The sequence below is a fragment of the Chiloscyllium plagiosum genome, unplaced genomic scaffold (assembly GCF_037043375.1).
Source record: "Chiloscyllium plagiosum isolate Xiang-an unplaced genomic scaffold, Cpla_swu_hap1 HiC_scaffold_17, whole genome shotgun sequence".
NCBI lineage: Eukaryota > Metazoa > Chordata > Chondrichthyes > Orectolobiformes > Hemiscylliidae > Chiloscyllium > Chiloscyllium plagiosum.
The window spans coordinates 26,279,969-26,303,142 of NW_028270155.1; the positions used below are offsets into that span (position 1 = coordinate 26,279,969).

General features: G+C 39.4%; 1 protein-coding gene across 1 annotated transcript; it reads right to left on the reverse strand.

Moving 5' to 3' along the window:
• Nucleotides 1-8,730: 8,730 nt before the first annotated feature.
• Nucleotides 8,731-22,707, reverse strand: chmp1a (charged multivesicular body protein 1A). The gene is made up of 7 exons (XM_043706676.2): nt 22,610-22,707; nt 17,868-17,887; nt 16,948-17,025; nt 16,366-16,512; nt 15,551-15,679; nt 15,143-15,336; nt 8,731-11,227 (listed from the first exon to the last, which is right to left on the reverse strand). Exons 1-7 carry the CDS (start codon nt 22,614-22,616, stop codon nt 11,206-11,208), a joined length of 597 nt encoding a protein of 198 aa, XP_043562611.1. The 5' UTR covers nt 22,617-22,707; the 3' UTR covers nt 8,731-11,205.
• Nucleotides 22,708-23,174: the final 467 nt, after the last annotated feature.

Genomic DNA, 23,174 nt, shown 5'->3' on the forward strand with positions numbered 1-23,174 from the left:
TGGGTTGGCGCAACATCGAGGACCGAAGGGCAGGTTCGATACTGTATTGTTCTATGTTCTGTATTCTAATTTTTGATAAAGGTTGTGTATTTCATTAAGTCACACACACATTTTAGTGAGACTTTTGGTATTTTCGCACAAAATTGATTAGTCACAAAAGTAAAAGGTCAAGGCAATGTGACAAGTTGGATCCAAAACTATGGCTGAAGCAGAAAGCAAAAGGCAATGGTCAATGGATGTTCTTGGCTCCAGAAGCTGTTTCCGGTTCAGTTTCATAGAGCTCAGTATTACATCTCTTGCTATATATAAATATATATATATATATGGTTGATTGCGAAGCTTACAGAAGTTGGCAATAAAAAAAAACTGTTGACTGCAAAAAGTATCAACAGACAAGCAAGGTGGGTAGAACAATAGTAAAATGGAGATAAATCTGGAGGTGTGAGAGGCAATGCAGTTGGGGAAAGTGAACAAGACAATAACTAATGGTAGGATACTGAGAAATGGAGGTATAAAGAGCCTTTGGAGTTCACGTTCTCAGATCTTTGCCTTTATTAGCTGAGGCAGAGAATATAAGAACCAAGAGATTAATCTGGAACTACACAATACCAGTTAGGTCACAGTTTGAAGTTTTGATCACCGTAGTGTAAGAATGACATCATTGCACCAGAAAGTGTGCAGAAGAGATAGAGGAGAATGCTGTCTGGACTGAAGAATACTATTTATGAGCAAAGACTGGATAGGTACAGGATGTTTTGTTTGGATTGAGGGAGACTTAACTGGAGTGTATAAAATTGAGGGTGTGAGAGGAGTGGGGTTTGGGAGGAGTGGATAACGTGGCCAAATTCCTCAAGGAGCAGGTCCATAACTAAGGACATAAATTAAGGGAAGAGAAATTTGATAAGAAATCCTTTTCTACAAAAGGGTGGTGGGCATTTGGAACTCTCCCTGAAAGAATGTTAAGTGCAGAATCACTCGTAAGATTTAAAATGTATTTGGATGTACACTTGAAGTACTGGAACCTTCAGACCACAAATGAAAAGCTGAAAAGTGAAATTAATCTGGATGACAACTTGTTGGCCATAATCGAAAAAGAAGAATGATTCCATCTGTGCTGTAAACAGAATATTGTATGATTCAAAGAAATTGATAGTTTGGACATTTTCAAAGTATTAATTTATTTTATCAGAAATCTCAGTATCGAAGTTTTATGAAGTCTCAGTATTAACTAATAACACGGGATTGGAAGTAAACCAGTCTCCCAGCCCACATTTAAACAGATATTTTTAAAATCTGAATAATTAGTTTACTGTCTCCCTTTTTAGCTTGTATCAACAAAATGCTGATCTTTCTGTGAAGCAAGAATTAGAATCAAACTCAAAATTGCTCTCTCATCAAATTTATTTTTCCTCAGTCTATTAAGCACTTGACTGAAAAAAAAACAATTTTAACTGAGTCAGATTGGTCATCTGACTTCCAACTGTGTTAGAGGTGAATAAACACTTCTGAGTTGATTGGCACACACTGTAATATCTAGTTTGTTATAAAATGAGATTAAAGTATCAGTTAGCTTTTCACTGGATGGCCCATGGATTTTCTAAGCTTGAATCTGAATGTTAGAAGGAGGGCACTCTCACTCCCTCACTCTATTTAAACTGTAATGTTTATTTCAGTGACATTACTGGTATCACATTGATCATACATCACACTCTATAGACATGAGAGAGTGTATGTTACCTGTAAATAAATCATATATACTTTTCTATTCTTTATATCGTAAATTAATCACAAAACTCAATAAAAGCAATATTTAGAAACAAATATCAACTTGATTGGAACTCTGAAATATTCACTGCATTCTAACTCATCAATATTTTACAACTTTTAATGTGTTCAGAGTATAGATCACTTTGTTCATTGGCCTAATAAAGTATTGTCAGAGGGAACAATAATTAGTGATTCATTGCCATAGATTTCAGACTGGACTGTTAATACAGTTATTGAAACAATAAAAAAGGACGATTGTTGCTTTACAAATTATTTTAATACTAAGCTATCTTTAAAATTGATCTTCAATAAATTACATCTCCTCATACTGCAGTTACAGAGTATAAAATGAACACGCTAAAGGAAATGAGTCAGTGTGGAGGGATTCAAAAATGTTTAAATTCTGAGAGAGAGAATGTGCTTTCTTTAACAATAAACTGATAGAGGACTTGATAAACTGTGCAGCACTACGTGCATTTGGTCAGTAATTATGTAATTGTAATGCGAAAACACAATTCCTTTCTGTGGTAATGGTCTAGTGGTAAGGTCACTAGTCTGGTGATCATTGGGCCCAGACTAAAACTTATGGAGGTAACAGGTTATTCAAAGTTTGTGAGAAGATTTGTAGCTCGGGTGTTTGTTGTTGTGGTTGTGTTCACCGAGCTGGGAATTTGTAGGCAGACTTCTACTATCTGAACACTGAAGGACAAATCTGCCAGACTTTCAAATGGCAGGTGGTAAGGGATCAACAAGCGGTCAAAATCTACGAGACCTCATTCTCACTGATTTACTTGTGGAAGATACATATAGGTATGGCCAGTGTGTGAGAAGCTAGGGAAGTGATTGCTGAGCCTCTTGCTGAGATAATTATATCATCAATAGTCACAGGTGAGGTGCCAGAAGATTGGAGGTTGGCCAATGTGGTGCTACTATTTAAAAAGAGTGGTAAGGGCAAGCCAGGGAACTATAGACCATTGAACCTGATGTCAGTGGTGGGCAAGTTGTTGGAGGGAATCCTGAGGGACAGAATGTACATGTATTTGGAAAGGCAAAGACTGATTAGTGATAGTCAACATGGCTTTGTGCGTGGGAAATCATGTCTCACAAACTTGATTCAGTTTTTTGAACAAGTAATGAAGAGGATTGATGAGGGCAGAGTGGTAGATGTGATCCATATGGACTTCAGTAAGGTGTTCGACAAGATTCCCCATGAAAAACTGGTTAGCAAGGTTCGATCTCACGGAATACAGGGAGGAATTAGCCATTTGGATACAGAACTGGCTCAAAGGTAGAAGACAGAGGGTGGTGGTGAAGGGTTGTTTTTCAGACTGCCACAAGGATCGGTGCTTGGTCATCTTCTTTCTGTCATTTATATAAATGATTTGGATATGAACATAAGAGGTACAGTTAGTAAGTTTGAAGATGACACCAAAACTGGAGGTGTAGTCGACAGCGGAGGTGATTACCTCAGATTACAACAGGATCTTGACCAGGTGGGCCAATGGGCTGAGAAGTGGCAGATGGAATTTAATTCAGATAAATGCAAGGTGCTGCATTTTGGGAACACAAATCTTAGAAGGACTTATACACTTAATGGTAAGGTCCTAGGGAGTGTTGCTGAACAAAGAGACCTTGGAGTGCAGGTTCATAGCTCCTTGAAAGTGGAGTCGCAGGTAGATAGGATAGAGAAGGCGGGATTTGGTATGCTTTCCTTTATTGGTCAGAGTATTGAGTACAGGAGTTGGGAGGTCATGTTGCGGCTGTACAGGACATGGTTAGGCCACTGTTGGAATATTGCATGCAATTCTGATCTCCTTCCTACCGGAAAGATGTTGCAAAACTTGAAAGGGCTCAGAAAAGATTTACAAGGATGTTGTCAGGGTTGGAGGATTTGAACTACAGGGAGAGGCTGAACAGGCTGGGGCTGTTTTCCCTGGAGCGTCAGAGTCTGAGGGGTGACCTTATAGAGATTTACAAAATTATGAGGAGCATGGATAGAGTAAATAGACAAAGTCTTTGCTCTGGTGTGAGGGGAGTCCAGAACTAGAGGACATAGGTTTAGGGTGAGAGGGGAAAGATATAAAAAAGAGGGGCAACTTTTTCATGTAGATGGTGGTACTTGTATGGAATGAGCTGCCAGAGGAAGTGGTGGAGGCTGGTACAATTGCAACATTTAAGAGGCATTTGGATGGGTATATGAATAGGAAGGGTTTGGAGGGATATGGGCTGGGCGCTGGCAGGTGGGACTAGATTCAGTTGGGATATCTGGTCGGCAATGACGAGTTGGAACAGGGTCTGTTTCCTGCTGTACATCTATGACTCTTTTTAGGAAAGCTCCACCATATTGTGTGGCATTACCACTGGGCTAAACGGTAGATTTACAACAGATTTAACTTCACAAAACTAGGCATCCATGAGTTACTGTGGGCCACCAGCACCAGCAGAATTAGGTTTAATCAGAGTCTGTAAACTCATGGCCTGGCATAGTCCCCACTCTACCATTGCCAACAATGCAAAGGCTGAACCTTAGTTCAATGAAGAGTGCAGGAGGGCATGCCAAGAACAGCAGCAGTCATACATAATCTGTCAATCTTGTGAAGCTGCAACATAGGACTTGTGATAAATAGTGGAAACAGCATACATTACGTAGAGTCAAGAGATCCCACAACTAATGGATCAGATCAAGATCCTATAATCCTGCCACATCCAACTGTGAATAGAGGAGGACAATTAAACAATTTACAGGAGGCAGCAGCTTTACAAGTATTCCCATCCTCAGTGATGGGTAAGCCCAGTCCATCAGTGAAAAAGACAAAACTGAAGTATTTGCACCCATCTTCAGAAAGAAACAAATAGATGACCCATCTTGGCTGCCTCCTGGGGTTCCCAATATCACAAGTACAGTCTCAATTCAAGACTACAGGCCCTGACGACATCCAAGCTGTAGTACTGAAGACTTGTGCTCCAAAATTAGCCCCGTCTGGGACAGCAACAACACCAGCATCTATTCAGCAATGTGGAAAAACTGCACAAACATGTCCTGCCCACAAAAAGCAGGACAATGTCACTGCTTCATTTATGATTTTCTCTCCAGAAGGTTAGAATTTTCATAATTGTATGATATTCAGTACCATTCATAACCCTTCAGATACTGAGGCAGTGTCCACAGGCAGCAAAAGTAGACAACATTATGACTTGGTCTGACAACAGGCAAGAAACATTTGTATCACACAAATTCCAAAGTGATCATCTCCCTTTCACATTCAAAGGCATTACCATTACGGAATTCCCCACTATCAATGTGGGGTTATCACCAGATTACTGCAGTGCCTTTTGAGGGTACCTAGGCATGGGTAACAAATGCTCGTCAGGTGAAAGAGTTGGAAAAAGACTAAACTGGACTGGACCAGCCATATAAATACTACAGCAACAATAGGTCAGAGGCTGGCAATTCTGAGAAAAACCAATCATCTCCTAGTTCCCAAAACTTATTCATTACCTGCAAAGCACAAGTTGGGAGTATGATTGAATCCTCTCGTCTAGGTGAATATAGTTCCAACAACATTTAAAAAGTTAGACTTTCTCAAAGCAATCCACTTAAACATCTCAAGATCACTTTCTGAAACATTCACTTCACTAACAGTGCACACTGGCAGCATTGTATATTACTCACAAGATTGATAGCACCTTCCAAACTCTTTACTTCAAATACCTAGGACGTGGGTAGCAGGTACACAACACCATCAACATCTGCAAGCTCCCCTCAATCTACATGCCATCTTGACCTGAAACTCTAATCACTGTTCATTCACTGTCATCGGATCAAAACCCTGAAAATCTCCTTCCTCACAGTGTTGTGGATGTGTCTATAATCACACTTGGTGAAGGTACCAAACAGGCTTATTTGTGTGATATACAGTACAAGCAGCAAGCGATTAGGCAGAGTCAAGGGATTCCACAACCAAAGTGGTGGTAGGTGTCATCCCCAGCGCTATCAAGCAGCACTTGTTTAGGAACACCCTGCTCACCCTATTTCAGTTCTGCAAAGGCCATTTAGCTCCTGACCTCATTGGTCAGGCTTGGTTCAAACATGGGGAGGGGAGAGTGACAGCCTTTGATATCAAGCCCACAGTAGAGTGAGCGTGGCATCAAGGACCCCTTGCAAAACTAGATTCAAAGGGAATAAGGAGAAAAATCTCTACTGATTAGTCTCATTCCTGCCATATAGGAGAATGGCTATAATTGTTGCTGGTCAGTTATCTTAGTTACGGGATATCTTCATAAGAGTTCTTCAAGGTAGTGACCTCAGCCCAACGGTCTTCAACTACTTCAATGAGCTTCCCCCATCATAAGGTCAGAAGTGGGAATGTTCATTGAATATTGCAGAATATTCATCACCATGCACAACTCCTTAGTTATGCATGGTCAAATCCAGGCTTGGACTGACAAGTGGCAAGTATTATTCATGCTACATAAATGCCAGCCAATGACCATCTCCAATTAGAGACAAGCTAACCACTGCCCCTTGGTATTCATTGGTGCCACCATAATTGAATCCCCCACTATTAACATCCTGGAGGCTTACCATTAACCAGAAATTCAATTGGATTTGCCACTTAATCACAACTACTATAAGAGATTAGGGGTACTGTGGCAAGTAACTCATTTCCTGAATCCCCAAAGCCTGTTCACCATCTACAAGGTACAAGTCAGGAGTGTGATGGAATAATTCCCTCTTGCCTGAATGAGTGCAACTCTTAACACAAGAAGTCTGACATCAAGGACAAAGCAGCCCACTTGCAAGGCACATCTACAAATATTCACTCCCTCCACTACATTCGCTCAATACACACTGCTGATACGACTATCTACAAGATACACTGCAGAAATTCACCAAAGATTCTGAGTCAGCACCTTCCAAATTCATGACCACTTCCATCTAAGAAAAGGGCAGCAGATGGATGGGAACACATCACCTGCAAGTTCCCATCCAAGCCACTCATTGGATCAAAATCATGGAATTCCCTCCCTAAGGGCATTGAGGGTCTATCTACAGCAAATAGACTGCAGCAGTTCAAGAAGGGAGCTCACTACCACCTTCTCAAGGGCAAGGTGGGATGCGCAATAAATGTTGGGCAGGTGGCACTATTGACATCCGACAAGAAAATTATAAAAAAGGGACTAAAGTTGAAGGCGGCATCTCACCATTATCTGCAAGGACAATTAATGATTGGGGATCAAATGTTGGTCAAGCCAAATCACACAACATTAATGTTAAATGTAACATGGGAAATTAAACTGTAACACTTTGCCTTTGCTTGAATGTGCCAAGAAGTGTAATTCTTTATATTTTGATTTGTAGGATGTAAAGAATTTCTGCAATTAGTATTTCACTGTGAATATCTAACACATCCCATTCCCATTTTATTTCGAGTAACTTTTTTTTTAAAGTAAACTTTGATCACTGATATCTCCCATCTCATGGCCACATAGCCTGTTAAAACACATATGAAGAATGCTCATCCTGCAATGCAATCCAAGAGATACTTGAAACACAGAAATAAAAATTTGAGTCACCATTGTGAATCTTAAGAAACAATTACATGAAGTGTAGACTTATAAAACAGAAGGAGTGACGTGGAAAAACAAACTTGGCAAAATAACTCAACCAAATTTCAAGCTTTTATTCAGCAATACATGCACTGGCTGTACTGCAAATTGCTCTTTTAATCAATTATCTTTTATGATGCTTACATAGATTGTCATGGTCAAAATTAATTGAAGCTATCCAAGAATGCTACATGTGCATCACCTAGTGGCAGGATGCTGACATTAGCTAGAGTAAACAATTGGAACTTTTGGATCTTCAATTATAGCACAGAGGGCTAAAGTGAGGACTGCAAATGCTGGAATCCAGAGTTTAGATCAGAGTATTGCTGGAAAAGCAAAGCAGGTCAGGCAGCATCCGAGGAGCAGGAAAAGTGACGTTTCGGGCAAAAGCCCTTCAATCAGGAATAAAGCTCTATTCCTATATTCCTGATGATGGGCTTTTGCCCGAACCGTTGATTTTCCTGCTCCTTGGATACTGCCTGACCTGCTGTACTTTTCCAGCACCACTGATATGAAATCATAGCACAGATCTCATTATACTGTAATCTCAACTCCACTTGCCTGTCTTTTGTCCCATAACCCTCCCTGAATCATAGAATTCTGAATGAATTAGAGTGAATGTAGGGTAGAGGTGAAGAGATATCAAAAAGCACTGCAAACCAAAATAACATGATGGCAACTGAGAGAAATAGAGTTAGATGGATCAAACCTTCTCAATTTTTCATAACTAAGCCTTGATTAATAGAACAAGATCAGTGAACTATCTGAAATATTTATATCCTTTATCAAATAATAAAATTATTGGCAGTCTCCAAGTGTGACTTCACCACTGCTTTGTATAGCAAAGATTCCCTAGATTTATATTCTATTGTCCTTGAAATAAACCTCAGTGTTCCTAAATACTTGATGTACTTGCAAACTAATCTCGAGACTCTCATCCCTTCATACAGAGTAATTTCCTCCTATTTAAAAGTAATTTTACTATTCTTTCTGCCAAAGCGGACAAATTCATATTTTCCAGCAGAATACTGTTATCTGCCAATCTTTTGCCCAATTACTGAGCTGGTCTTTGTCCTTTTGTAGACTCTTTCCCTCTAGTCAACTTAATTCCCCATCTTAGTTTCAAATTACCATGTCGGACTCTTCATCCAAATGAATCATATAGCTAGTAAACAGCTGATGCCACACTGAACTTGTGGCACTCCATTACAGTTTGCCTCAAAAATAATCCATCCATCTTCACTGTTCCTTGTTTAAGAATCAATACTCTGTCCACGATATTACATTGTTACCTTTTACAATACGTGCTCTTTTTGCGTCACAATCTCCATTCCTTCTAATAAAAACAGGAAATTTCAGAGAATTTAAATTCTTTATTTCAAAATATGAACACATTAAAACTATGTCTGAAAATAACTTCAACATTAATTTGGACATAAATAATCAAATTACCCAAACAAAAAAATCACAGCCCAACTAACAAACATTAAAATCAATCACACAGTATAGCAACAGAAAATATTTATTTCAAAAGAATATAAAATATTACCAGGCACCTACTCAAGTGTTCAGAAAAATCTAAGCAGCAAGCATACTGTCATTACCATTATACATTTAAAATACAATGAATGAATGAAAGCATACCCAAGCAAAATATTGCAAGATCCTGAAAATCTGAAGTACAAACAGAAAATGCTATATAGTAATTGGCCATCTGTAAAGCAAAAGTGTCAATATTTTAGGTCACTGACCTCTCGGCAGCTCTCATGCTCCACTGATGCTACCCGAACTGAGTATTTTCAGTATTTTTTTAAATTTCATGGATTTCAGCTTTTCCGTATTCTTAAAACAATTTTTACAGTTAGGTAGTCGAGCTTACAATGATTTTCAGAATGCAGATCTAACCTTCATTGCCTGTGAATACTTTAGTTTATACTAGCATTCAGGCACCACTGCAAGAAGGTTGTAAGAAAATAATTTAAAGGCATTAATTGTATATTATATTAAGTGATGGGGCAATGTTTTAGCACTTGAGCAGCAACTTTAGTGTCACCATTGGAGCTGTTTTTAAACAGGTTTGGTGATTAAGCAGAGCAAATTTCCTGATTGCTTTAACCACTTAAAATTTTCAAAACGGCATCCTGCTTTGGATAAGCAATCATACCTAAATGTGTTGAACCCAAGAGGCTAAAAATCAAACAGCAACTCATTGTGAATGCAGAGTGCACTTCCTTAGCAAAGAGTTCTTGCTTAAAATTTTGATAGACCACTGAATTCCAGGAAGAGCAATAATTTTAATTCTTAAATGTTGCTATTTTTATTAATAAGACAAAAATTGTGTTGAAATTGATTTGGATGCATTTCAATTTAATTATGTTATAATCTAAAGGTTGCTGAAATAGTTAAAGCACAAATGGATGAATTTAGGCCACCTGCTGAAATTGGCTATAGCTTAAAATCAAAGCTACACCTTAAATTAAACAATTGTTAAGCATTTATGACAAGATTTTACATGTCAAAGTGAAGTATTTTAACCAGATAATGTGCAACTTCCACAGGACAATGAACATTTCCAGAAAGTTTAACTTCTGTAGGCAAACTCCAAAGACACTATTACAAAACTTGTGATTCTGGTCTTATTGTCATGAACATTCAGAATGACCGTTTTGACAATTCAGGATTATATGTCCTATTCTTCTTTCTCCCACTCAATGATCTAACTCTATCAAGTCTGAACTGCATATGTTCAAGATAAGATTTGAAAGGTATACACAAATAAATTTTGCATATTGTTTTGTATTTCACAGTGAGGATGCACCAACTATTTGAGGTTATAATCAACTGCTTACTAAATTCAGAGTAGTCGCATAACCAATATTTCTGCAAATTAATAAAGATATCATTTTTAAGAAAAAACAGGGCACACATAACAGAGGCACTTTTTAAATAAGGCCAGATTGTTTCAAATTCTTAGCTGCCTATATAGTTCTAACTTTATCCTTGCTTGGTCGGCAGAGCAAAGGAAATAAATCCATTTCATAAATATTAGAGGCGTGAGGTCCACTCACAGAAGACAATCAATTGGTTGTCGAAGTGTACATAAACCAAAAACATGCACGGCTAAAGTATGCCACAACTCTATTGTCAACTGTAGAAAAGATAAATAGATTTCGTCTCCTACTGTTTTGACCCAATTGCTTGTTGCACAGAAATCAGCATACTTTACTGAAAATGGCAGTCTACAGGAAAAGTTTACAAATTTTGCAGGTCATGTTCACTTCAAAAAGGTACACATAGAAGAATATTTCCTCCTCACATAGCAAATGTTTTCTTTACATCCCATCCAGCTAGACACATGCAAAATTCTGTAAATCAATACTCTGAAAAACAAAATCCTTCCCAATTCACTAAAAAATTAATAAAACTTCAGACGGTCACTGATCCTGCACATTGCCCCAACATTAGCCAAACCAAGTTGGTCTCAGAATCAAGACAAGTATACACAGTCTATCAGTATGGTTCTGAAGCTTACAAATCAGTTTGCGTGTATACATAATAATGTAAAAGGATAAAGGGGCTGTCTGTCAGAAAAGGTTTATCTCAAATTCAGTGATAACAGTCATGACTATGAGAATCTATATAGTTAACCCTTTAGTATACTTTTTTTAAATTCAGACTAGCTTTTATAAGAGTTTAAAAGTGAAAGTAGCTAATCATTCTAATGTATGTATAATGAAAGTAAACGTTTTTGGCCGTTATACATATTGTACAAAAGTCACGCAGGATCATACACAGTCCATCAGTTGAGATTAGAAGCCACCTCCTCTTTCAATTCCTTAGAGCAGCCAACCTGGTAAAGAACATTGAAAAGTCACAAGAGGACCAGAAAACAAAATTATGTACACACATTGTTTAAACATTTTAAAATTGCAAAGTTTGAACTATAGGCTACGATAAATAAATTTGCTTTTTTTCCACAGGATAAGGTACATTACTATGTCGTTAATCATTATTTGCTTCGCTAAAAAGTATAGAATATAGTATCCGACAGTAGATACAATTTCACAATTGGACAACACTTAAGATACCACAAATGATGTTGTGGACAATAATAACATGAGGAGGTAGTATATTGACATGGATTGAACATCTGATAACTAACAGGAAGCAGCAAGTAGGCACAAGTGCATGATATTCTGGTTGGCAAGATGAAACAAATAATTGCCACAAATTTATGTAAATGATTTGGAAGAGACCAAAGTCCAGTTGTTAAATACATAGATCACAAAAGATGGGTCGGAAGATAAGATAACATATGGACACTACAAAGGGATTTAGAGGGGTTCCACAAATGGAAAGGCTCAGTCAAATGAAGTATATTGTGGGAAGATGAGAGTTGTACATATTGGCAAAACAAAAAGCATATTATCCAAATGGTAAGGAGGTTGCAGTGCTTTGAGGTGGAGAAGGCTCTCTGTATTCTGGTACACGAATCATAAAATATTAGAATGTAGGTACAGTAAGTGATTTGGAAAGCTAACAGAATATTATTTATTGTGAGGGAAATGGAATAGAGTGCAGACAGATTATGCTTCAGTTATTCAAGACATTGGTGACACCACATCTCAAGTACTGTATAGTTTGGATTTCCTTATTTAAGGAAGGATGTAAATGTGTTGGAAGCGGGTACATTGAAGATGTATTAGACTAATGCCTGGAATGGGCTATCTTATGAGGAAAGATTGAACAGGATTGGGTTGAGTTTAGAAAAGAAAATGGCATCATGATAGAAAACATACAAAATCCTGGGGAAGTCTTGACAGGGTGAATCTGAAAAGGATATTCCCCCTTGTGGGAGAATCTGGAACTAGCAGTGACTGTTTACAAACAGATGAAGCAGAGACTATGAATAATGTTAAGGCAGTGGTATACAGATCTGAGAGGCAAGGCAGTGAAAGGTTATTTAAATTAGAAGAGAAGGTAGTGTACTTGAATTAGCAAAGGTGTTGTCATATGGCTAAGTGGTTTACTTTTGCTTCTAAATTTGTACGTATTTGCTAAATATTCCCGAGCATTTAGCGAGTTGGAGATTCTGGATGTAGGTTTGCTCACTGAGTTGGAAGGTTCATTTCCAGACATTTCATCCCACCCCAACAACCACCATATACAGCAAATCATCCACCGTCATTTCCGCCACCTCCAAACGGACCCCACCACCAGGGATATATTTTCCTCCCCTATTAGCGTTCCGAAAAGACCACTCCCTCCGTGACTCCCTCGTCAGGTCCACACCCCCCACCAACCCAACCTCCATTCCCGGCACCTTCCCCTGCAACCGCAAGAAATGCAAAATTTGCGCCCACACCTCCCCCCTTATTTCCCTCCAAGGCCCCAAGGGATACTTCCATATCCGCCACAAATTCACCTGCACCTCCACACACATCATCTATTGCATCCACTGTACCCGATGTGGCCTCCTCTATATTGGGGAGACAGGCCGCCTACTTGCGGAACGTTTCAGAGAACACCTCTGGGACACCCGGACCAACCACCCAACCACCCTGTGGCTCAACACTTCAACTCCCCCTCCCACTCCACCAAGGACATGCAGGTCCTTGGGCTCCTCCATCGCCAGACCATAGCAACACGACTGTTGGAGGAAGAGCGCCTCATCTTCCGCCTAGGAACCCTCCAACCACAGGGGATGAACTCAGACATCTCCAGTTACCTCATTTCCCCTCCCACCACATTGTCTCAGTCAAATCCCTCAAACTCAGCACCGCCTTCCTAACCTGCAATCTTCTTCCTGACCTCTCTGCCCCCACCCCACTCCGGCCTATCAACCTCACCTTGACCTCCTTCCACCTATCGCATCTCCAACGCCCCTCCCCCAGGTCCCTCCTCCCTACCTTTTATCTTAGCCTGCTGGACACACTTTCCTCATTCCTAAAGAAGGGCTTATGCCCGAAATGTCGATTCTCCTGTTCCCTGGATGCTACCTGACCTGCTGCGCTTTTCCAGCAACACATCTCCAGCATCTGCAGTCCTCACTTTCTCCTCAGACATTTCATCACCCTACTATGTAACATCTGGGCCTCTGGGCAAAGCACTGTTGATAATTCCTGCTTTCTATTTATATGTTTGGGTTGGTGATATCATTTCCAATGGTGACATTTCCTGTGTGATGTCATTTCCTGTTCTTTTTCTCAGGTGGTGGTAGATGGGGTCTAACTCAATGTGCTTGTTGATATAGAGTTCCAGTTGGAATGCCATGCTTCTAGGAATTCTCGTGCATGTGTCTGTTTGGCTTGTCCTAGGGTGGATGTGTTATCCCAGTCGAAGTGGTGTCCTTCCTTATCTGTATGTAAGGATACTAATGAGAGAGGGTCATGTCGTTTTATGGCTAGTTGATGTTCATGTATCCTGGTGGCTACTTTTCTGCCTGTTTGTCCAATGTAGTGTTTGTTACAGTCCTTGCATGGTATTTTGTAAAGAACATTAGTTTTGCTTGGTAACCTTCCAGCTCAGTGAGCAAACTTACATCCATTCCCGAGCACTTAAAAATTATATTAAAGTGAAGATTGTCACTGGCACACACTGAAAGCTATATACACTAATACATATGACCTTTCATTTTGCAGACAGAAGTAACATGATTGCATTGTGCCCATTTCAACTTAACCAAAAGATGGCAACCATTGTCTTGTTCGCTACTCAGGACAGTGCCTTGACCAACCAAGTGATTGTTTAAATTTAGGAGAAAGTGAGGACTGCAGATGCTGGAGATCAGAGCTGGAAATGTGTTGCTGGAAAAGCGCAGGTCAGGCAGCATCCAAGGTGCAGGAGAATCGACGTTTCGGGCATGAGCCCTTCTTCAGGATTCCTGAAGAAGGGCTCATGCCCGAAACGTCGATTCTCTTGCTCCTTGGATGCTGCCTGATCTGCTGCGCTTTTCCAGTAACACATTGTTTAAATTTAAACAAGTTTGGTAGGTAACTGCCATGGCAACATATCTACCAGAGCCCATATTCCAATCTCTGAAGCCATTTATACTTTAATAAATTTTTAAAAGAAGCCAAACACATTAGTTTTGCTCTGATGAAGAACTTGAATTTTACTGTGCTTTAAAAACAGACTTATTTTCAGTCCTTAAGACTTGGCTGTGGAAGCAGGGGAGATTTTGGATAGATAGTTAACAAAATGGTACTGAAAACAATGAAAGTCGTATTAATATCAGACAGTGGGTACAAGACAGCAGATAAGAAAAGGCAAAAGGCCTTTGAATAAATGGAAATTGGAGTGGACAGGAAATAGAAGAGGCAACCATGATGGAGGTTGAAAGGGGTGGGAGGTGGAGTCTGATCATTTTATGTGAAGCACTTGGGGAAACTTTTTAAAACAAATACTCACCTTTAAACAAAATGATTAACAAAAGAGTTAATAAACCAGAAATTGCCAAGCTACAAGATGAAACTTGAGCCTTCTCGAAACACACATTTCATTGACAAATCCATTAAACTAACATTCCAACTACAGATAAGACTTCTCAATGGACTGTGGCAGGAAATAGCAAAGTTGTTAGATCGATTATAATATGCATTTCACAGTGCTGTTGGAAATGGCGAGACAAGCTTATTCAAGCTAACTTAAATAAGATATTTGCATTACTTCTCTCACGTCCATGACAGTAAGGTTTAAAGTCTATGATATGTTTAAATGTTATATTAAAAAACTGTTTAAGATGCAAGAGTCCCACATCTCCCACCTTTTTGAAAGCTGGTCTTCCTTATCCTGTTCACGTACAGAGGATTCACCAAGGGATGCTGCACCTTCTGGAAGTTGGTTTAGTTGGTCCATGACCTCAAGACCATTCTCCTCTGCTATCTGCATAATGAGACTATCCACTTGTTCTTGAGGAGTGGTCAATGTCATTGCAGAACTCATAGAGTCCTCCATCACCTGCAAGTACAAAATGTCCAGTTAGTAACAGGTAGTAATAAATTAAACAACTTGTACTTAAAAATACAGGCAGAAAACACAAGGGAAACAATAAGAACCATTTCAACTGTCTATTTACAATGAACTAAAACATTTATAGAAGAAAATAAATAATAGTTGAAGATCCAAAAAGATGCATGCAAATTTCAGATTTGTCGTCCACTAAAGTACTTACTGAAGTATGCACATCAAGGTTCTGAACCTGCTGCTCAAATTTGTCCATTACAGCTGAAATTTTTTGCAAGTCCATGGATTTCAGTGCCTTATCCAATCCTTGTGTTACACGTGCCATATTCTTCGTAACCTAGAGATGAAAGTGGAAAATAAGTCTCAAATCTGTCAAAAGATTGATCCATCTCATGTATGAAATATAGATTGTTACCTTGGCCTTGATTACTAATTCCTCAGCATGCTGTACACATCCCAGGATCCATTTTATCTACTTAGCCTTAGTGCACATCATTGGCTTTAACTTTTCCACAATTAAATATACACCCACTATACCCTCATGTCACAAGGAATCTAGAATCTGTGATACATACTGAGACAACACAGCAACATTACTGCACCTACAACAAATTTATAAATGCACACCACTGTTCACAGTTTATCTCCACCTCAATAACTACCTTGAAGGATCTTGCGCTTCCTCTTGACCTTTTGCTTCACTGACATTCTAAGACATATTATCCTACCATTGCTGCTGCTTAAAATATGAGGATTACTAGCCTAGCAGTCCTTGCATTGTGAAATAAGGTTTAGTAAATCAAACGATAATTTCATCTTGAAGTCAACTCAAGAACGATTGCCTTGAATAGAAGATTTGTGTAATTGAGGGGCAAAGAAGCAAGAAAGTGTGGCAACTACCCTGTGCATGCCAAGCCCCAGCAGCATTATTCGTACAACTGCTGCATATTCTTAACAGTATCAAATCCAGTATATGGAGTATGGTAATGAAGTTCTTTGAGAAAACCAGCAGTTATTTCATACCCCTTTCATCGTAACTGCTGTCTGCACTTTGGATGCTACAGCATCTACCCGGGAAGCTGTTCGTAACCAATTCAGTCCTTCGTTCTTCTTTCTGATTGCATTTTCTGCGTAGATCTTTGCTCCTTCAATATTTTTTTGTTGAAGAGCCTTGGAGAAGAAAGAAAGAAAGAAGGCGATTACCATTCTTATAATCCTCCTTCTCACTTTGCCACTTAAGACTGGAAGCATAAGGAAAAATACTGAACAGTTACAAATAAGAGCAAAAATAAAGTAGGTGGGTTAAAATGGATAAATTTTCATATTCCTTTCTTGTGACACTTAAGTAGCATACACGTGACAGTAACACTTCAATAGTGACAATTATTTACACAGTTGTGAAATATAAAGTCAGTATTTTTGACAGTTCAACTTTATTTCCAACAGTTACAGGTAGGACCTACCACCAAGCAATGAAACCAACGAAATTCTACCTAGCCTATCTAACTTACTCATTCTGGTACAAGATCAGATTTATAGGAATATGCAATATAATTAAGGTAGTTATATTTGGGAAAACTAAAAATATGCAAAGCACGCACTAACCTTCTTCACTTTAGCTTGCTCAGCTTTGGAATCCTTTTCTGCTTTCTTAGCCAATCTCTCTAGCTGTTTTGAGGTAAACTGTAAGAGATTTAAAAGAATGATAAAATACTTTAATGCAATATATATAAGCAAAGTAATTCTTCCAGTGATCAGTCTTCCCTCCTGCGTTTTCTTTGGGCATGGTCCCTTAGTAAGTTATTCAAGAGGTCAGTTTCCACATATGACCCTGAACAATAGAGAGGCAACAGTAAGATAGCATCAGAGCTGAGCCAGAGCAATTCAAAAACACAAACCTTGTTCTAGTGGCAATTAAAAGAGAAAAGATAATCAAATCAAAGCACTGCAGATGGAGATAAAAGAAAAACAAATCGAGAAACTCAGTTAACCTGGTAACATGTGCTTCGGAACACTGAACAGAAGTCAAACTGGACTCAAAACATTAACTGTTTCTGTGTCCAAAGATGCTACCAGATCTAGATTTTCTCCAGCATTTTTTATATTTGAGGAGAACAATTACTGGATAATGAATTCGAGTGGAAGTCCTGCCCCTTTGCTTTCCAATTGTAGGCACATGGTGCCGTCCCCGAGCTTTTCTGGTTAATATCAGCTAACTCAGCAAGACCAGGAATTGATTCTTCAAGTTTCTAAGCCTGACAGCATGTATATTTTTTCTCCTGGAGGGAAAAAAAGATAGGTATAGCCTCACAGGTATTGGGCCTTAAAGGAGAGGTGGCAAAGCAGGATGAATTAATCAATTCTGTTGCTATAAATAGGTTGAAGCCAATACACACATTACATATGTACACAATGAGAAAACCTACCACATTACTGTACTCTAATCACATCACAGGCAATGTGAAATTTGTAAATTAACAGTAATTTTTAAAGTAGGAGAAGCAAATTAAATTTTTGGTCCTTACCCGTAACTGAAACAAAGTATCTGGAACAAACAAAAACAGACAATCACCATTACTGACATTTATTTGTTATTGTAAGTGTCAAACACGTGCAACGCACATTTAAAACAGTTGATTTGTCAAGAAGAAGGCATCTGTTTTCAAGTACAGCATCCTTTCCCAACCTCAGGACATTATTGTAAACTAATAATTATTAACGCATCAGCAACACTGAAGCTGTGTTCAAATCCCACAACATGAAGTTGTGAACTGGCTATAAATACAGCCTCACAAATGTTGCTAAATTTCTCATGTCAAGTGGAAAGAGAATGAGGAAAGCAACAGAAGAAATAAATAAGGCCAATTCCATAGCTTCAGTACATAGATATATTGATGACCGGAACAGATAGTTCAAAACTTGCAAATTTTTCTGCTAATCCCGAGTGGGATGTGACCAGGTAGATGTTGAAATGATGTTTCCTCTTGTGGGAGACTCTAGAATCAAGGGTCATGGTTTATAATTAAGGGAGCAGCCACTTAAAACAGAGATCAAGAAACAATTTTTCTGAGGATTGACAGTCTTTGGAATTCCCTTCCTCAAAAGGCAATAGATGCAAAATCTTTAAATATTTTTATGACAGAGGTAGATTCTTGATTACCAAGGGAATGAAAGATTATCTGGGAAATGCAGAAACAGAGTTGAGGTTAAAATCAGATTGGCCACGTCCTTATTGAATGGCAGAGCAGGAGGTTGAAGGATCATCAACCACACTGCAGATCAACATGACTCTGTACGTTAACTATCTATAATGTAATACAAATATGACTTCCAGCTTCAATTTAATAGAATCACATTGTCAACACAGTTTCATAGCTTGCTTTTAAAAAGATTCAAGTACAACTTATATTTTCAAAGCTAAGCACATTATCTAGCCGAGAAATCAGATACCCAAACTCAGCCTTCTGCACCTCAGTACTTCAGCTGATTAATTCAAAATGCCAAGTATGCTGACATTTCTCTCCTTTATATCTTGATATACATTTCTTTAACTTTTTATTTTTTTTTATTTTAGAGTGCAGATAAGTATTTTGAATCTACTTTACACTAGATATAAATAGAACTTCAATTTGGATACAGTCTTGCAGACATTGTAGTAAATTTTCTTGCAATCAGCATAAATGTTCATAAAAAGGCACTATTGTAGTAACACAACAAATGTTACACTCGACCTTCCCATGTATTCTTACAAACTGAAGTGATGTCATATGTTGATCACCTCATCCCACAGGGTGAGGCTTCAGAAAGAAACCAGGAAGTGTCTAATTTGTCAAGTGGAAAATCCAAACAAAGTCAGTATAAGTCAAAACTGCGACATACTAGATTTTTTCTGGTTGACCAGGTTACCTTCAATTAAGTCATTCTATGGTTCCAGGCCCATCAACTCAATTAGAACTGATGATTTTTTAAACTTTCTGTTGTAGCCAGTGTATCTTGTCCATTCCTAGCTACCAGTGAGAAAGTGGTCATGAGTTGCTGTCTTGTACCGCTGTAATCCATGTGTTAAAGATTCAGAAATCTGAAACCACTAGTTAAATTAGTTTTCAGGCAAAGCGAGATGAACAGAGCCCAACAAGGGCACAATGAAGTTGTTGCCTCAACACCAGAGAAAGATCCCTCACTCTAAACATTACATGTTAAAATTATATTGTTCAACTGAATGCAGTTCAGCTTTTCACATCCAACTACACTCTATTGATTTACTATTTGCGAGAAGGTGATGGCCTAGTGGTATTATTGCTGGACTGTTAATCCAGAGACCCAGGTAATGTTGTAGGGACTCAGTTTCAAATCCTATCATGGAATTTGAATTTAATAAAAATTTGGAATTAAGAGTCTAATGATAATCAAGAAACTATTGTCGACGGTGTAGGAAAATCCACCTGTTCATTGATGTTCTTTAGGGAGGGAAACTGCCATCCTTACCTGGCCAACTTACATATGATTCAGATTTACTGCAATGTGGTTGATTCTTAACTGCCCACTGTGATGGGCAATAAACCAATTCTGGCCTTGACAGTGTCACCCTCATTCCATGAGTGAATTGAAAAAAAAAATCAGATTTTCATGATAATTGGAATTGTTCACTTATGGACAAGAAAATTTCACAATCTTTAGGTTATTATTTGAAGGAATCACACCTACTTAATCCTGTTAAACAATGCTACAAGTATAATTTGGTCAAGAGATTCACTAAAGAATTAAAAATATATATATATAAGTGAATCTTAGCAGACCAATTACATCAACCTAAAAAGGGTGTCAACATGGCATTCCATTTAACCCTAAAGAGAGGTTCAACCCCACATTCTTTTCATTGCAAAAGTCATTCATCCCAAATCCTAGATCATCCATTTTTCCAATACCTAGGTCCATTTGGAACTGAAATCCTCACTGGTACTTTTTTCACCTGTACACTCTATATTCCAAACCTGTCCTTGACACCCACTATAAATATTAGTCATTCTAAAGCTCTGCTGTCTATATCCCATCCTGCACCTGATGCATCACCCTTATCCTGTGGGCGGCACGGTGGCACAGTGGTTAGCACTGTTGCCTCACAGCGCCAGAGACCCGGGTTCAATTCCCGCCTCAGGCGACTGACTGTGTGGAGTTTGCACATTCTCCCCGTGTCTGCGTGGGTTTCCTCAGGGTGCTCCGGTTTCCTCCCACATTCCAAAGATGTGCAGGTCAGGTGAATTGGCCACGCTAAATTGCCCGCAGTGTTAGGTAAGGGGTAAATGTAGGGGTATGGGTGGGTTGTGCTTCGGCGGGTCGGTGTGGACTTGTTGGGCCGAAGGGCCTGTTTCCACACTGTAATGTAATCTAATCTAATCTAAAAAAATCTAATCTTATCCTCTCTAATCTACATCAGTTTCCCAACAGCTCAGGTTTAATATTCTTATTCCTGTTTTTAGATTTCCTCATCTCCTCCCTATCAATTACTTTTCTCTCTCACTGACAAATTCCTTCTTGGAAACAGCTCCTTTGGACTCTGGGCTCTTATGAATGTCTTATTTATTTCTATCCTTAAGATACACCTTAATTCCACATTCTAGAATTCTCTTCCCAAATCCCTGTTTTCCAGCTTTACGAGTCCTCTTAAAATAACTTCAAACAATTTTCAGTCACCTTTCACAATATCATATTCTTTGGCTCATTGATCATTTTTACCCTGATGCCTATGTAGCACCTTGGCATTCTCTTAGACAAATGAACTACATGAAGGCAAGTTGTTTTTTGCAGTTCGCTGTGGCTCAATGGCTAGCATGCTGCCCTCAAATCAGAAAGGCATGGGTTAGCTACTCCCACAAAAAAAAAATCAAGCATTTAATGAAGGCTGATATTGCAGTACTGAGACAGTTTTGCCTTTCAGATGAGGCATTAAGACAAGTGCCTACAAAATTATTGAATATTTACAGCACAGAAACAGGCCACTTGTCCAATTATGTCTGTGATGGCTCTCTGCAAAAGTTCACTTTGTGCCACTGCCCTGTTTTTTCCCATAGCCCTTTAAATTTATCTTAAGATAATTATTAAATTATTTTCAGAAAGCCACAACTGAACATGCATCCATCCTTCACAGGCAGTACATGCCCAACCATATCCTAATCACTTATTGCATAAAACAGCTTTTACTTATGCAAACACCTAGATTTAAACCTTCTCAATGGAAACAGCTTCTCCCTCTGTTCAGACCCCTCATGATTATATTTAAAAAATATACTGATGACACAGCAACCTTAACAACTTGGAATTCACTTGGAGGTCACCACTGATGATGTTACCTAGCCAGGTAATGAAACGCCTGGATATCAAACCTACAGCTCGGCGAGCAAACCTACACTCTAAACATCAACCTGAGTTACAAACCTTCACAAACTTTGCAAAAACCTTAACAACAATTAAACAAAGGATCTGTCCTGCCTAACACTTAACCCTCAATCATTACATCAAACACAAGATAATCTGTTCACTCAATTTATTTCTGCTTATGATGCTTTCTTGTTTGCAAGTTAACTGGACAACATTGTCTAAAAACTTCAGATGCAATTCATTACTTGTGAAGCAGTCAGGAAATAAGAGCCATTTTACAAATGGGAGGTTTTTTTTCTTTTCACTTGAATCTCTCTGAAAGCATGTTGCATACATCTCCATTTTGCTCTCTCCCTTCACTTCAAGTACCTATTGCACAGGGACAGATGAGGGTCCCCCATTCTTTCTCACTTCCAGCTAACCACCCACCCTTCATTCACCCCCCCCCCAACACATAAACACCCTCCTCCACTCTCTGCCATTACTCCCCACCTCCCCACTTTTTACTTGCCTCTTCCTGTACTTACCCCACCCACTCTCACTTACTAACCCCACCTCTCACTACCCTCATTTACTCCCCCCACCCCACTTACACCCCACACTCATTCCCCACCTTAACTGCTCATTCATTTCCTCCCCTCCCCCCGTTTACTCCCACCTTATTTGTTCTCCCCATCCTCACTGCTCCCTCATTTATTCCCTCCCCAATTACTTACTTCCCTCCATGGCTAACACTGCTGGATCCAGTGCCAGGTTAACACTGAGGGCTGACAACCCCCTTCCACTCCAGCTAAAACAACACCGGGGCAAGGATAGAGCGAGTGAACGGCACACATGGACGCGGTCGCCGTGCTCACATTTCCCAGGAGCTGTCAGGTTTGAGCGGACCTACCATCCATGGTCTCCCAGTGAGTGTCCCTGAGCGGCTGCTTCCTTCTTCCTGCAGGCTCGGCCCCGGGCCTCCGCTACCAACTCTCGCGAGGTTCCCCCATGACGTCAGGGACACGCCCGCACGCCACATTTCACGTGCCACGGCGCGCGGGTGACGTCAGCCCCAGCGTCACAAAGGCTCCTCTGACAGTGCTGCAGGTTGGTGGTTGGGCAACTGTCTTGGTCTGCAAGACTTCTCCTTTCCCTCCCTGGTTGTCATGGGCATCTCAAGCAGCCACAGGAAACGTTGGAAGGGTAAAGTATAAAAGTTAGTCCTCAGTTGGTACCAAGGTTTTGTTTAAAAGATTGTGCTGCGGTTTATTTTAAAATTCTTTTATCGGTGATCCTGTTTCATGTACAATTTTTAATTTTGACCATTGGTGTGATTTTTAAGCAGTGGTGGAAATCTTTGCTTTCCTCTATAAGTTGCCTGTTTACATCTGTTGTGTTGCTGGAAATGTTGTACAAGCAAGGAAGTCAAGTCCTCAGCCTCGAGGGTCATAAGCCAAAGTATCTAGGACAACCAG